Source organism: Buceros rhinoceros, unplaced genomic scaffold, assembly GCF_000710305.1.
Source record: "Buceros rhinoceros silvestris isolate BGI_N320 unplaced genomic scaffold, ASM71030v1 scaffold17263, whole genome shotgun sequence".
In the NCBI taxonomy this organism is placed as follows: Eukaryota; Metazoa; Chordata; class Aves; order Bucerotiformes; family Bucerotidae; genus Buceros; species Buceros rhinoceros.
Window position 1 is genome coordinate 6,303 of NW_010404385.1, and position 15,166 is coordinate 21,468.

Genomic DNA, 15,166 nt, shown 5'->3' on the forward strand with positions numbered 1-15,166 from the left:
TGTTCAGTTTGGGGCTGGAAACTAGTGACAGCTCTGCCTGCAATTCCTGACTGCATGGAGAGCAGTTGTCATGTGAAATGACTATTGTTTACCTCTGCTCACACTTCCTCATTTCAGCCCTTTCAGAAGGAGATGATGCTTATTTATTTGTTTTCCCGTTCAAGAAAAGGGTCTTTTCTTAATGAGCAATGTAACTGCATATGGTGGTGCCCCTTTCTTTGAAATGTTTTGACAGTTTAAATGTGCTGAGGTAAGTCCCAGCTGACTAACTCATATGTCATTTTGAATCAATTCAAGTCTCTTCTTACCAGGAAATATGTGGTGAAATCCAACCAGGACTGCTCCAGGAGGTGTTGATGTGGAGCCATTGGAATTCTGATTATATTCAGACTTATGTCACCTGCATCCTATGGCCAGAGCTCTCTGAACGTCTTGGTGCTGGTGGAGTCACCTCTAAGACTTTTTCATTGTGAGAGATTGTTCCAGCTGCCTTGGCAAAGTGCAGCAATCAATTTCCCTCGAGGAAAACTCTCCCTTAATTCTAATTTTTCCTCTGCAGTTTTTCTTGTCTTAAACCTCGCTTGTTCCACTTTCATCGATGAGGAGAGCAATCTATAAAGTTAACATCGCATCTTTCTTTGTGGAAAACTCTTCCTATCCACACTACAATAGACTTGGCAGACATATTTGAATTCAAGTTCAGGTTTTTAAATATTTCAGAGGTATAGATCCATATGGTATGAGGTTCAACTAATTAACATAAATATGTGATAACTCACTAGCTAAGATTGGCTCTAGATGGTATGATGAAAAACACCTCAGAATTAGGTTTCAGCAGCTGAAGTAGATTTGTTTCTTGTGGACAGATCTATATTTTATTTGAATAAATCTGACTTCATATGTCTAACCTTTTGTGACTTTCTTATTCCTTTTTTTATAGAGATCATGGCAGTGGTTATACATAATGCTCTTTGCTATCCTGTGCTTAATCAATTAATCACAACAGTGAAATTTTTTTTTCTACAGAAAAAGATGGCAAAGCCTTTCATCCAACGTACGAAGAAAAACTCAAACTTGTGGCCCTGCACAAGCAGGTTCTGCTGGGACCTTACAACCCTGACACGTGCCCTGAAGTGGGATTCTTTGATGTGCTGGGGAACGATAGAAGGTAAAAGGGCTAGTGCTTTTGTCGGTCTTAATTCTGCTTTTCCCCTCTGAAAACAACATCATCCGATTTCTGCACTAAGACAGCGAGTGTATGGGTTGCCTCCATACGCGTGTATGGTAGTGGAAGGTGAGAGTGGCCTCTTCAAGTACATCTTAGAAACCTGAGTCACAGACCAGTAAAGGAGCTAATAGAAGGTAACATTAGGAAAAGTTGTAGTGCCAACAGTCCGATTTCTCACAGTGGTTTAAGGCTTGGTTAGCTGTGTGTTATTGTGCAGGCCCACGTTTTATCCTAACTCCACACCAGGGTTACAGCACGCCCAGCCTTTCGCCTACGGTAGCAGCATTCACCATAGCTTTTGCTAATACCAAAGATAGCTTCTGAAATGATACCTGACGCAGGCACGTCTCTTGCCTTGCTTGCCATTGAGGCTCACTTTTCACGTTGCTATTTCTGCTGTGAAGGCAGCACAGAATACGGCACTGGCTTCTCAGAGCTGGACCCAGTGCGCTGCTTTCGCCCACGTGGACATAGCTTTCCTCTAGGAAGAACCAGGCTGTTGCATCCAACGAAGTGAAGCACTAGAATTGATGGTTGTCACCGTATTTGTTCATCCAGGAAAATGCATGCATTTTGTTCCCCAAACTAGGGTGGAAGGAGGGTAAAAAAAAAAAATATTTCAGGTTCATTTTTAGCTGGGGAGCTTTTGGATGTAGCTCAGCATTCGAAGCAGGGTCTATGGTATATATGAGGTTTTATATGAGCGCTCAGTTATGTCTGTTTGAAAGAGTTCTGCTGCTGCAGGCAGAAGAGAGCAGTGCACTGTCTTTGGAAAAAAGCTGTTGGTTCTCTGAAACAAAGTTTGGTCCCTGATCTCCCAAATTTTTAATTTTTTTGCTGGTTTCTCGGAATTCAGTACTGACTTGAAAAGAATTGAGTCTTCTGTTATTTCAGCTGATTTCTCTCTCACAGGAAGGAATGGGCTGCCCTGGGAAACATGTCAAAGCAAAAAGCTATGACAGAATTTGTTAAGCTCCTGAATAGGTGCTGCCACTTGTTTTCAACGTATGTCACGTCCCACAAGATAGAGAAAGAAGAACAAGAAAAGAAAAGGTAACATTTGAGTCCTTTGGTGTTGGAGCATATTGAGTGCGTAACTCGTGACGTATGGACAGTGTCACAGCTAGCTGTCTTGGGAAGAGAAGAGCTTGAAGTTTAGGTGGCTGTGGTACCATTTGATCTCTTTCAGCCTTTTTACTCTGACAGTAATGAATGACTGTTTCAGAGGTGAAGAGTGGGAATATAAACCTTTAAAATTTTGCCAATGCTGTCATCTGCCCAAGAAATACACACTTCACAAAATATCTGCCCCACTATGTCTGTGGACTAAGGACATGGACTAAGAACTTTCATGGAACACTGAATTCTTTGGTGCTTTAAACTCTTCTGGTATGGGTCAGCAAAAGTGATCTTTTACTATAGGTTACATGTCACGTGGTTATTAAACTGTAGTACCCATGTCATTACTGAACATGTTAAAGCCTGGAAGATGTATTTAAGGTCGCCAGGCGGTTTTTTTGTACTGCTTTCTGCTACAGGTAGTGTAGTAACAGGTTAGAATGAATGTCAAATTATTGTACAGAATTTACACTTGTCATACTGCAGATTGCAGTAAAGCAGTAATATGTTTCTTCTTGCGTCTAAAAAGACGCTTCTCCAGGCCAGTTTAAGAGGGAGGAGATGATACCAAACAAGAGGCCTTACTGGGCAGGCAAAAGGCAGGTTACAGCATGTTGAAAATAAGTCATCCTAGGATTGTAGGAGTGCTGAAATAGCTTATTGAGTGGATGTTGCAGAAGAGAAGAGGAAGAACGAAGGCGGCGTGAAGAGGAGGAGCGTGAGCGTTTACAGAAAGAAGAAGAAAAACGTAGGCGAGAAGAAGAGGAAAGACTGAGAAGGGAAGAAGAAGAGAGAAGGAGAATAGAGGAGGAACGACTTCGTATGGAGCAACAGAAGTGAGTAGCTGAAACAAACACCACTTCAAAGAAAATAACTACCTTGCACTTGAGATCATTGTATCTAACTTTAAATAGTTACACTAGTATTGAACACCTAAAGTTTGGAGCATTTGAGTCTGGCAGTAGCATTTGCGTCCTTAGTGAAGAGGGACACAGTTTGCAGAGAATAATTATCCTAACGCGTTATTGTTTGCAGCCTTCTCGGATGAAAGTGCTAGAGGAGCTTTGTTGAAAGAGAAGCTCTGGAGGTTTTTGGGTTCAAGGGCTGCACTTCATGAAAACTTGTGGCTCTGCTTCTTAAATGATTAATGCTGCACTCAGCTGAGCAGAGTTAAGTGTCCAGCTGGAGGTGTTGCTTGAACTGTGACTTGAAAGTTTCTAACCTTTCACAGAAGGCAGAGCCTCAAAAAAAGGATAACTGCAGTTCAGTGGGGTGCTTCGAATGCATAGCTGAAATTTTCTAACTCGGTAGTCTAACGCTGCCTCCTGAAAGGAAGTGTGAAGTGTCTGCTGATCTTATCTGTACACTGGCAAACACTGCATCTTACCCCCTTTCTAGAAAGAGTACAAAATCCGCATCCAAATGCACTTAACCTCTGTTTGTGGCTTGAATTAAGTGGTGTACTCAGAATATACAGATCTAGTTATATTTAACTGTTCCCATCACATCCAGATACAGAAAACATGGATCAAGCTTTGCACACGTAATATTCAAGAGAATAGTAAATAATCAAAGCTACTCCACATCAGTCAGCAACCATTTTTCATAATAAAAATGTCTTCACAGGGGATGTCTCTGAAGTATATCCTGCACCTGTAGTGGTTTGGAGAAGGGAGCAAATAATTAATCCACAATTTTTACTGTTTGTTTAACATGGTGAGAGCCAGAGGAGTGTAAAATACAAACATAAATGAACGAAGAATACAATTAAAAGTGTCGCACAGAGCTAAGTAATAAGTAGTGTGGTATGCCTTGAAGAGGTATTTTTTTTACGTGAATAACAGTTGAGTATTAAGTGGTTGTAGCAAGTTATAGAGAGAAAGAGAGAAAAGGAACATGGTTATGTATAGACAGGTCAAGTATATCTACAACTGGTCGTAGTTTGCTGAAGAGTAGTAAATCTTTAGGATAGTGAACCAGTCTAATACTGGAACTTTTAGAGGATGATTTTTGGGGAAGGAAGAAGAGCAGGAAGGAAAGAATTACTCCTGCATTTGTGTGATACTTCTTTCTTCCTCCGAAGCATCATGGATCTAGCTAGTAATTTTACTATATAATTTCTGTCAGCCCTTTGAAGAGGCAAAAAACTGAGCCTGTGCCTGAGTAACGCCTGTGTTCCTCCTGAAGTTTCAGCAGTTGAGTTTATTGGAGACACAGATGCCCTATTTGGCAGCATTTACTTAATTCCTGAATTAGTCAGTCATGCTTTTCATATTCGTTTCCATACCGTCCTGGGAAATTAAGATCGTAATGTGGTGTGTTCTTCTAAGATTTACCAAAAAGCATTAGTGTGCTGTACCACAGCAGGTTTGTCCTTATTATTTGTAGAAGGGCTGCTAGAAGGATGTTTTCTGCATATTTTTTGGAGGAACCAAATGTGGGGTTTTTTCCTTTGGTTGATTGAGAAATTCAGTCACGCATTTCTCTACCACTACCTCTTTATCAGATTGAGAATTATGTAAGAGCTCTGGGTTGGTTTTTTTTTTAACGTTTTGTGTTTTGAAACATTGGATAAAATTTGTTGCTCCCTCCTTTGTATTCTCAGCATATTTTGGGGGCAAAATTCACATTTGCATTACCTCTGGGCCCTGCTCTATTATGTAGATTTGTTTTAATTGGTTTTTGCAGGAATTAACTGTCTTTGAGGCCACTTCAATCACTTAAGTACAGGGATTTTCCCCAATACCCTCAGCTGCTCGTAATCTTGATACTCTCCTCCCACCCATCCAGGCAGCAGATAATGGCAGCGCTGAACTCCCAGACTGCCGTTCAGTTCCAGCAGTACGCAGCCCAGCAGTATCCGGGCAACTACGAGCAGCAGCAGATCCTAATCCGGCAGCTCCAGGAACAGCATTATCAACAATACATGCAGCAGCTGTATCAAGTCCAGCTTGCACAGCAACAGGTATGGCTGACCAGCTGAGAGGTTTTGTGTCCCAGGCCGTCTCTGGGAGATGTTAACTCGTCTGCTGTTACCTCCTTTTAAAAGATAATTGCTACAGGGAGAGATAGTGTCCTAGTGACTAATGCTCCTTCAGGTTCAAACATGAAAGCCCCTTTATTTAATCTTTTCCAGTAGTTTTCTGAAATAGCTGTTAGTTAAGAAAATTCTAAGCAGCCGTTACTAATTACTTGGTTCAATATTAGTCTTGGAGACCAAATGTGAAGTGCTCTGCTGCAGCATCTGTTGTGTGTGTAATTTACTGGGGTACATACCAGTGTGCCTGAGCGTGACCCAACCTCCTCAAGTGACTCTCCACGTCAGTGTGGCATCTGCAGATCTCTGTGGAGCAGCAGGCTTTGGTCAGCCATTTGTTTCCAGCTGAACATGCACGCAGTGCTGTCACATCACCGCTGGGTTTGAGATTGCTCCCTCCTGTCAATCGGAGCACTGTTGACTTTTCTCTCCTGCGGCACCTGTTGTCCAGCATCGCTACCTATTAAAGTTGCTTGCCTGCAATAGACTGCTCGTGATTTGGGTGGGAGGACAGGCTTTCGTATTTCTGTTAGCAATGGGTGGCAGTAGTTACATCGTTTCTTTGCAAGGGTTTTGTGCCCGGGCTTGGAAGGCTGCGTCTCTCTTGAGGGGAATCTGTTATCTCTGGCAAATGTGCTGTAAACACATCTCAGGCTATTTCAAAGTTCAGGGATGTCCATCTGTAACTGTCTTAAACAGACGTCAGCCAGACTTCAGACTTTAATACGTTTGACCTCTCTGGGCAGGACCTGAATCTTAAAATGGCCTATAACTGCCAGCCTGAGGTCTGTTAGTCTTGAGCTAAAGACTTAAAATTCAGTAACTAATTTCCTGTTAAGTCATTTGTATTTTGACACGGCTGATGCCCTCCACAAAAGAGAAGCCATATGACCCTCATGAGGTTCAACAAGCCAAGTGCAAGGTCCTGCACCTAGGTTAGGACAGCCCCCAATATCAGTACAGGCGGAGGGTTGAAGGGATTGAGAGCAGCCCTGCGGAGATGGACTTGAGGGTACTGGTGGATATGAGCTGGCAACGGGCTCTTGCAGCCCAGAAAGCCAGCTGTATTCTGGGCCACATCAAAAGAAGCATGGCCAGAAGGTAGAGGGAAGGAGGTGATTCTCCCTCTCTGCTCAGCTCTTGTGACATTCCACCTGGAGTGCTGTGTCCCGCTCTGGAGTCCTCAGCACAGGAAAGACCTGGTCCTGTTGGAGAGGATCCAGAGGAGGCAACAAAAATGATCAGAGGAATGAAGTAGTGACAGGTCATGGGGCAGTGGTTTTAATCTGAGAGAGTAGAGGTTTAGACTGGGTGTAAGGAAGACTTTTTTTTTTACGATGAGGGTGGTCAGGCACTGGATCAGATTGCCCAGAGAAGCTGTGGAAGCCCCATCACTGGAAGTGTTCAAGGTCAGATTGGATGGAGCTTTGAGTGGCCTGATCTAGTGAAAAAGTCCCTGCCCATGGCAGGCAGATTAGACTAGATGGTGCCTTCCAAGCCAATCTAATTCAGTGGAGTTGAAGTGGTGTAGGAAACCCAGAGGCTTCCTGAGCTCTTAGAGTTACTCTTGAAGCTTGTGATGCCTCGATACCAATGCCTTGGTGTCACAGCAAAAGCTGTAACCTCATCAGTCGTGTCCTCGGTGCCTTCTGTAACTGATACTGCTGCCTTGAGATTGAGGCGTCTGAGATGCTGCTGCCAATTTTCCTCAGCGCTGTCAGCACCACTCCTTTCAATCATGGCTGTCTGCTTTCTACGTGCCCTCCAAGACCCGGGAAAAATGGCCTTTCCTTTGGCTTACAAAAGAGTAAGAGTCTGCCAGGCAATGAACCGTATCTTTCAAATCTCTGCATGGACAAGTCTTGTAGAGGAAAAGATGAAAAAGCAGCATGGAACAGAGCTAAAATTATCTTATTCTACTTCAGAGTTCCCTGTGGACTCAGGTATCCTCCATGACACTTCCAAGGAATTCTTTCCTTTCAGATGCCTGTAACTCAGCTGCCTTGGGATCTATTAGTGCAGTTAGAAAGTGCTGTTCTGTTACAGTTGGTTGCAGATCAGCTTGTGATACAATTAATTTCGGAAAGGCTGTTTGCAATAGTTTTCCAGCAAAGTTCTCCCCATTTTACATTGTCTCGGTGCTTAGAACACCTGTAGTATAAAGTGGATCTGGGCAGCATCTGTACAATTGCTGAGATTTTAAAACTAACTAATGTTTGGCTATATTCATGCTCCTTCAGGTTACCTATATTCCATTGATTCATCAAAATCATGTGCTTATTAGGCCCTTTTTTAACGAATGGTACTGTCAATTACGCCTTTTCCCTGTCCCAACAAAGGAGCATGTGTAATCTCCCAGCACTGATAACTAGGATCCAGGGAATAAGCCTTGAAGCTAAAGGGGTAATGCATGCTGCTTAAATCCAAAAGGATGCTTGTTACCTTATATAATCTTGCTTTAGGTGTATTTAATCCCTTGCACAGAGACAGCATGATAAATTCTGTTTGAAGAGCTTCAGTATACCTAAGCCATGTTCTAAAAGCAGCACCTCTGGGCTTTAATAACTCTTATCCCAGACCATTCTTAGTTCTCGTGGGTCTTACGCTTCCTGCTTTTGTGTTAAATAACTGCCTTTGTCGGGTGTCAGGCATTTGACAGAGAACTCTGAGCAAGTTAACTTACAAATTGGCAAGTACTTAAGAGACCTGAGATACTTCCAGGTCTAGAAAGACCTGGATGAGCTCAGGCTAGAATCCTTTCAGGCTGCTGGTAAAAAAACCAGCAAACACGTCATCACTTTCAATTTCAAACGGAATTACTGAAACACAGTAAGTACTTCTGTAGTTGAGTGCGAGAGTTTATTGCATGTGCCCTAATTAACTTGAAAGTTGAGTCTTTTTGTTCAGGTTGTATCCACCAGCCTAGAACAAAGTGCCTTCGCTTCCCCTGGTACTAAGTACGGGTAATTCTCACTGGTTAGTGTGTGCTGCTTCTGGTCTTTTGTGTCAAACCTCTTTGTGGGATGCAGGAGGAGATTTTTTTTTCTTTGAAGTGTCTTTATACCTTCCACTGGAAGCGGGAGGCATCTTTGGAGGTTTTGGTTTTACTTGACTTAATTTCTGTCGTTTTAGGCAGCCTTACAAAAACAGCAGGAGGCAATTGTGGCAGCAACAGGGACACCTCTGACTACCGCATCGAAGGTGAATGCACCTGCCCCAGGGGACACCCCATCTATTAATGGGCAGGCCAGTGCACATGCAGACAGCCCTGAAAAAGAGCTGGATCCAGAGGGTTTGGAAGAAGCACTGGAGAATGGACCAAAAGGTAGGACTAGCTACCTTCTCTAATTAAAAATAAATAGCAGAAGCCTTTCTTAAGATGCGGATGTGTCAAGTGTGGTTACTATGGCTCTTCGCTTGGTTTCATTTAGCTATGCAAGAGCTAGTTTTGATTCCTGGGTACAGTTTCTCAATAGAACAATATTGCACAGGCAAAACTCAGCTTTGGGGAGAGGGGAAGAAGCAGCAGCAAAAGCACTTCAGGCAATGTGGCTGGGATCCAGAACCTCCTTTTGCTTTGCCTCGAAGGAAGGCAGCATGAAAGTTCTAGCAGAAAGCTGTTCTGTGCAGAAATATGTTCAGTCTTATTTGAATTCAGGTGAAAACTGAGTGATTTAGCCCTGCAGACTAAAATAAAGGCAAATCCCTCTTGCTCTCTAAATGCTGCCCTACCTGGGGCTTAGCCCTGTCCTATGTGCAATCAGCATTGCTGTCCCCTCGCATTTCCCACCTTCCTCAGACAGCTTCTAGGAAGCTGTGGGAGTGGAGCAGGAAGAGTAGCCTCCCCAAAGCTCTCATCACTTGTATTTCTGGGTGTTACCTCTATACTTCCATCCACAACCAGTGGTCCCTCAAAAGACTTGGCTGGATCCCAGTATGGAACCAACGATAGCGTGGTTCCTGTCTACGTAATGAGATGTTGAGTTATTTTAGTCATTGTTTGGCAATTTATAGACAAATCCACAACCGCTGGTTCTGTCACATTAAAGATCCTTTTAGTGAAGCCTTCTACGCAGTGTAAGCCTGTCGCCTGTAGCAGTACATCTCCCTCCTGAGCTGTTTCTGTCTAAGCACTGATGGTTTACATGTGGCAAATAGGTGAACTGGTAGAGTTAAAGCGGTGTTGTATCTAAACCTGCACTGCATTCCATGCAAGTTTCAGCTGTGAAAAGATGTTTCTACAGTAAAAAAAAAAAAAAAAATTACTTGGAAGCAACTCTGCTGCAAGTGCCCCTAAGGCACACTTAAGTATGCAGCATAATTAACTGAAACAAAGCTTAACTGGAGTATTTCCTCCCCTCTCTCCAGATTCTGTTCCGGTGATAGCTGCCCCATCGATGTGGACACGACCCCAGATAAAAGACTTCAAGGAAAAAATCCGTCAGGATGCAGACTCTGTGATCACAGTGGGCCGAGGAGAAGTGGTTACAGTTAGAGTACCAACTCACGAAGAGGGGTCTTACCTCTTTTGGGAGTTTGCTACAGACAATTATGACATTGGTTTTGGGGTGTATTTTGAATGGACAGACTCCCCTAATACTGCAGTCAGTGTACATGTCAGCGAATCCAGTGATGATGAGGATGAAGAAGAAGGTAAGCGTGCTTGTTGATAAAAACTGCCAGTCCTGCGGACCCTGCCGTGGGGGGGAAGCCAGCTGATAGTCTTGTGTCATCTAGATGCTCCAACTTCCATCTGGCTGGATCCTTGTCTTTAATTTTGAATAGGAGGTGCAGTTCTGAAAGTAACTTCAGTCACCTCGCTTGTTCGCTAGATAGGTTAGGGCAGGTGAGGGTGGGGAAATCCTTTTCCAAAGTTTTACTTATTCCTTAGTGTTCCTTCTTGTGCAATTCAGCTGTTCGGTAAGCTCAACTGAAACCCGCACCCTCGTAGTGCGTAGTGCATCTGCACACAGAAAACTTTAAGAAAAATCTCACCCCGCTGTTCATCACCCTTTTTTTCTAGGGAGGAAGTTTCTTTGAGGCTTCAGCAAAACAGCTTAAAAGAGCAGTTCCTGTTAGCAGTCAGGACACAGCCTTTACCTCTGGGGGAGTCTAGCATACCATCAGGAAAAAAAAAGTTTTGAAGTGAGCACGTGCTTTGCTCAGAAGGAACTGCTGTGCCATAGGAAGCGGGGGCCTTCTGGGTATTTACTACTAAGTAATCAGTAATAGTAAGTGTGGCAGATCAACAGCGGTCCAAGTTGCTTAATGAAAACTAGAGTGTGGCATCTCTGCAAACTGACCCAGCTCTGCTGGGTCTCTGAGATGTTTGTGGTGAGTTTTAATATCAAGCTGTAAAATTCAAGATAAAGTGAGCACACCTACTGTTCCTCATGCTTCTGACTGCTTGGGCCAGGGCCCTGGTGTGAACCCCTTCAGCCCATCTCTGATTTCTGAGCTAACAAAGAGCACCTTGTCTGCTACCGATCAGTCTAACTTTCTCCTGTAAAACATCCACCCATGTTAACTGACACCTTTTTTTTTTTTTTTTCCCCTTCTTACAGAAAATACAAGCAGTGAAGAAAAAGCCAAAAAGAACGCCAACAAGCCTCAGCTCGATGAAATAGTGCCTGTGTACAGACGAGACTGTCATGAGGAAGTGTATGCTGGCAGCCACCAGTACCCAGGGAGAGGAGTTTATCTTCTGAAATTCGACAACTCCTACTCTCTATGGCGGTCAAAAACAGTTTACTACAGAGTCTATTATACTAGATAAAGGTGTGGCTGTGTCTGAGGCTGGGCTGTGCAGAAGATGTCATTTTATTTGGAATTTTCTTCAAGCATAATGGATCCTTTTGAGTCTGTGTTTTACCCTGTCTGTATCTGTATGGTTTGTGTGAACTTTAACAAGTAGACACTGGGATCTTCCTGCTCCACGACACTAATGCATATTGCATTGGGCTTAACACAGGATCTCCCGAGCCCTTTTGGTATTGGAGTTAACCGATGGAAGTCATTGGCTCCAGTGCTAAGGTCGCATCAGCTGCATTTGTTAAAGCCTCATGAAAAAGGGGGAGGGAGTTGCTGGCTCACTGGCTGGGTGATCTGATGCTTCCAGGTCTGGATGCTTTGAATAACTTGTTAACGGTTAATTTAAAGGTCCCACCAATAACTGGTAGATTTGGATGCAGTTTGCTGTGTAGCAAGTTTCTCTTAACTGTAATCGAATGTCAGATTTTTACACCATTAAAACTTGAAACTTTAAGTTGATGCAGTTTAGAAACAAGTTGTCTCACTTCTGTCCTCTTCAAAGACGAAACATTCAGTTCCTTAAACCAGTGTAGTGGCTAAGACAAGGATGAGCAGCATCCCGAGAGTACAGCAAATAACCTCTTCTGAAGATGCAAACTGAGTGACAATTAAAGCGTGTGTAACAAGAAGAACCTTAATCTCTTTGCCCCGCTGCTAACTCTAGAATAAAAAAAGAGTCATTACATGAGGCAGTTGACTTTGAACCAGGGCACAAACTATTTCTAAGTTTGATGGGTTTTTAACGGGGTAGACTTTAAAAAAATCTGCAAACCTGAAACCGGTTTTCTGTACGATGTTCTGGTTTGTCTGATTTTGTAGAACATGAATAAGCACGTTGTGCATCCGAGACAGTAAGTCACTTTGATAAAGTATAGGAGTTAATGTTGCACTCGTTACGGAAATCGCCGCCAGACCATTTTAGTCTGAACTGGTGATACTTGGGTGCAGACTTTCTGCTTTAATCTGTAACTGTCTGCAGCAAGGCAGAGTGAACGTACAGATACGTAATGTAGCTTTAATCTCAATTTCATATAATTTGGCTGGGGCACTTCGTATTTCGTGTAGTGGAAAAATGCAGGCGGCTTCTTGGCTTGAAGCTACAGTAAGAATCCGCTCTCCTTGGAGCCTGCGCCCCAGGGGTGATGAGTTGCAATGACAACTCGCCTGAGTGCTCTCTGCATGGGTAATGCACTTTGCTACTGAAAGAGAACGGTTCCTTTGGGTGTTTGAGATCAGCTCTGGCAGTAAGACTGCCAGGGACCAGCTGCAGCATGTACAGTTCCACGGCAGATGACGTTGTGGGATTTGTTTGAATAACCAGTTTGTACATACATGATACTTTACTTTTCTCATACCAACCATGGAGATCCTTCTCCTAGAGTGCTTAACTTGTCATCTTGTGTTTGGTGCAGCAACACCTTACCGGCTTATAGCTAGTTAGTGCTGCTTTATCCGAAAACACTGTACAACGTTCCGCTCTTGTGTACATACGGTATATAAACCATGGATTTAGAAAGTACCTTGCTTTTAACAGAAACTGTATTTAATGTAAAAAAAGAAGACTTTTAAAAAGGCAGCCACTAATATATTTCTTCCAGTCTTCAATTTAAATTTTTTTTGTCCATACAAAAATGTTACGTCTTTTTCCTCTGAGAAGATCTGTTCTGGGGAGCAGTGTTTGTCGCTTTAAATGGCAGCACTTACTGTCACGTGTTGGATGTTAGAACTTTTACGTTTTCAGACTTTTTTTATTGCCTCTGGCTGTTGATTAGTACAGTACAAGTGCGATTTCAAGATACCTTGAGATAGTATTTAATCCTAATTAAAATACATTTATCTGTAATGCTGTTGGCTTTTTATTAATTTGGAAACCTTGGCATTGCTGTGTATGGCGATTCAGCTAAGCTCGTCATCTTCCCTCTGGTTTTTAAAAAACTCAGTACCATGCTAGCACTGTGGTCTTGGCAGCCAAATCACTTGGGCCAGAGGCTCCGCAGAAGCGTCACTAGCTGGCTGGACGAGGCCGTCTGTCAATACTAGAGCGCCCAGCTTGAACCGTATCATCACTTTGATTTTTGAAAGGGTAACAGAAAGGGTTGGATGTGGGCAGCTGACACCTGTAGGCTGTTTTCTGCCTAGGAGCAAAGTGCTTCCTGCCGCGAGCCTGAATGAGCCGAGCCCCCGGGGGCCGGGGGAGCCGGCTGCCCTGTCCTGGTAAGCCTTGGCCCAACGGGCAGGAGGCAGCCGTGGCCCTGCACAGCTTAGAGCGAACAAGGAAAGCAGCAAGAACTTAGAGGCTGAAAGACAAGTTGTGTTAAGGTTTCTGTTGGCCGAACACTCCGTTTGCTGCTTACCCACCACTAGTAAGTAGCTCGTCCTGGAGCTGAGGCCAGGAGCAGATTTTGCTCTAGTTTGGTCTGTGGTCCCGGTCCCACTGGCACCGTCTGCCCCTGTCGACAGCGGCCTCAAGCTGGTGCTTCCAGATCTGAGCTGGGGAGCAGAAGTCTCTTCAGAAAGAACGAAACAAGAGCTGTGTTCTTAGAAGCAGGATGCTGAGCAGGTCCACGTACTGTCTGGATGTGCTACAAACTAGTTTCACGTGAAATGTGACGGTGCAGTGAAAACCAAAGTAATTACAGCAGCCAGCCTGCCCCAACCGGACCTGTTCTACCTGCCTCATGCATGAATGAATTCCCCTTTCTCCAGTTAAGAGGGAAGCACTCTGCTCCTCGCAGCTCACGTCAGGCAGCTCTCCTCCACAAGAGAGTTACCAGAAACGCTTTCTGAAATGAGCCGTGTCGTGGGCAGTCGATCTAGGTGATGCCACACGAGCAGGCTGACAAAGCTCGGTTCCAAATATACCAGCCCTTTGGGACAGTTTGTCTCTCAGTGTTTAGCCTCTTGTTAGAAATGGATGTTGTTTTCAGAAGCACCGTCAAGGCGGGTGCTGCTTGTGCAGCCCCTTCTCTTTAGAGGCTGTGGCATGGGAGATGCCCAGGGCTCTGCTGTCCCAGGGGGAGAAGCAGTGCGGTTGTAGGACTTGCTGATTAACTGGCCACTCTGTGAAATTGTCCTGGCCTGCCCTCTTTGCTCTCCTTCCCCACCCCTCAGCTTTTAGCATTTTCTGCCTTGTATCTGCTTTGTAAGTAAAGATTAAACACTGTGATTTAGAGCAGCTGGATGCAACTTTTGAGGTAACTGTAGCGGGCAGGGTCATAAAAACCAGTCGTCTGCTGTCAAAGGAGGTCTAAGGAGTAGTTTAGCCATTTAACCTCCTCCCATTTACGCAGTTGCTTTAGAAATTGTGAGAGTTGGCTGCGTGGATCTGTTGAAGTGCGAAGGAGGAAAGTAGCCATCCCTCCCCGAGCGCTAGCCACGTCTCCAGAGCGAGTAACAGTGCAGGGCTGGTGTCAGCCTTATTAAACTAACAGGGCACAACACGAAGGCTGCTGTCTGACAGCTTGATGCTCTCTTCTTTCTAGCACCGGATCCTGTGATCCCCATCCTCTTCTTTCTACCCCCTGCAACATTTGCAGTGGAAAGACTGCAAGGGGAAGCTGGAAAAAGCCCAGCTGAGACCTCCGGTCTCTCCCAGCCTGTTTGACTCAAGCTCCTGGCCTCCAGGTCCCATCGCTCCTGCCCTGCCTTGAGCTCCTCTGCCACCTTTGGCTGCCTCATCCACATGCTGTGGGGGCTGGGCCAGCACCTTTCATACGTGTGGTGCTGCTCAAAGGTGCCAGCTAGAGCAAGAGCCCAGCTAAAACACACGTACCTCCAGGGTGTGGGGAAATGACAGAGCGAGCCTCTCTTGCAAGCTGCTGCTTCCTAGCTGCCTCCACTCTGATCATCCCCATTCCGTCTCCCCCCACCCCGCTCCAAAGCACAGTTCAGATTAATAAGCCCAGCTCCTGCTGTTAGTTGGTCTGCAGACCAAGCTCAGTGGCAGGAGCTCTCAGCTCCCGCTGCCAGCC

The 15,166-nt window shown here is 44.5% G+C and overlaps 1 protein-coding gene across 1 annotated transcript; it reads left to right on the forward strand.

The window, feature by feature from the left end:
* Positions 1 to 1,026: 1,026 nt before the first annotated feature.
* On the forward strand, positions 1,027 to 13,038 carry ACBD3 (acyl-CoA binding domain containing 3; the record flags this gene model as incomplete). Its single annotated transcript, XM_010133380.1, has 7 exons — positions 1,027 to 1,168; positions 2,141 to 2,281; positions 3,025 to 3,183; positions 5,138 to 5,312; positions 8,517 to 8,709; positions 9,753 to 10,037; positions 10,949 to 13,038. Coding segments are annotated over 7 exons (1,307 nt in total), but the record flags the coding sequence as incomplete, so codon positions are not given.
* Between the last annotated feature and the right edge of the window lie 2,128 nt (positions 13,039 to 15,166).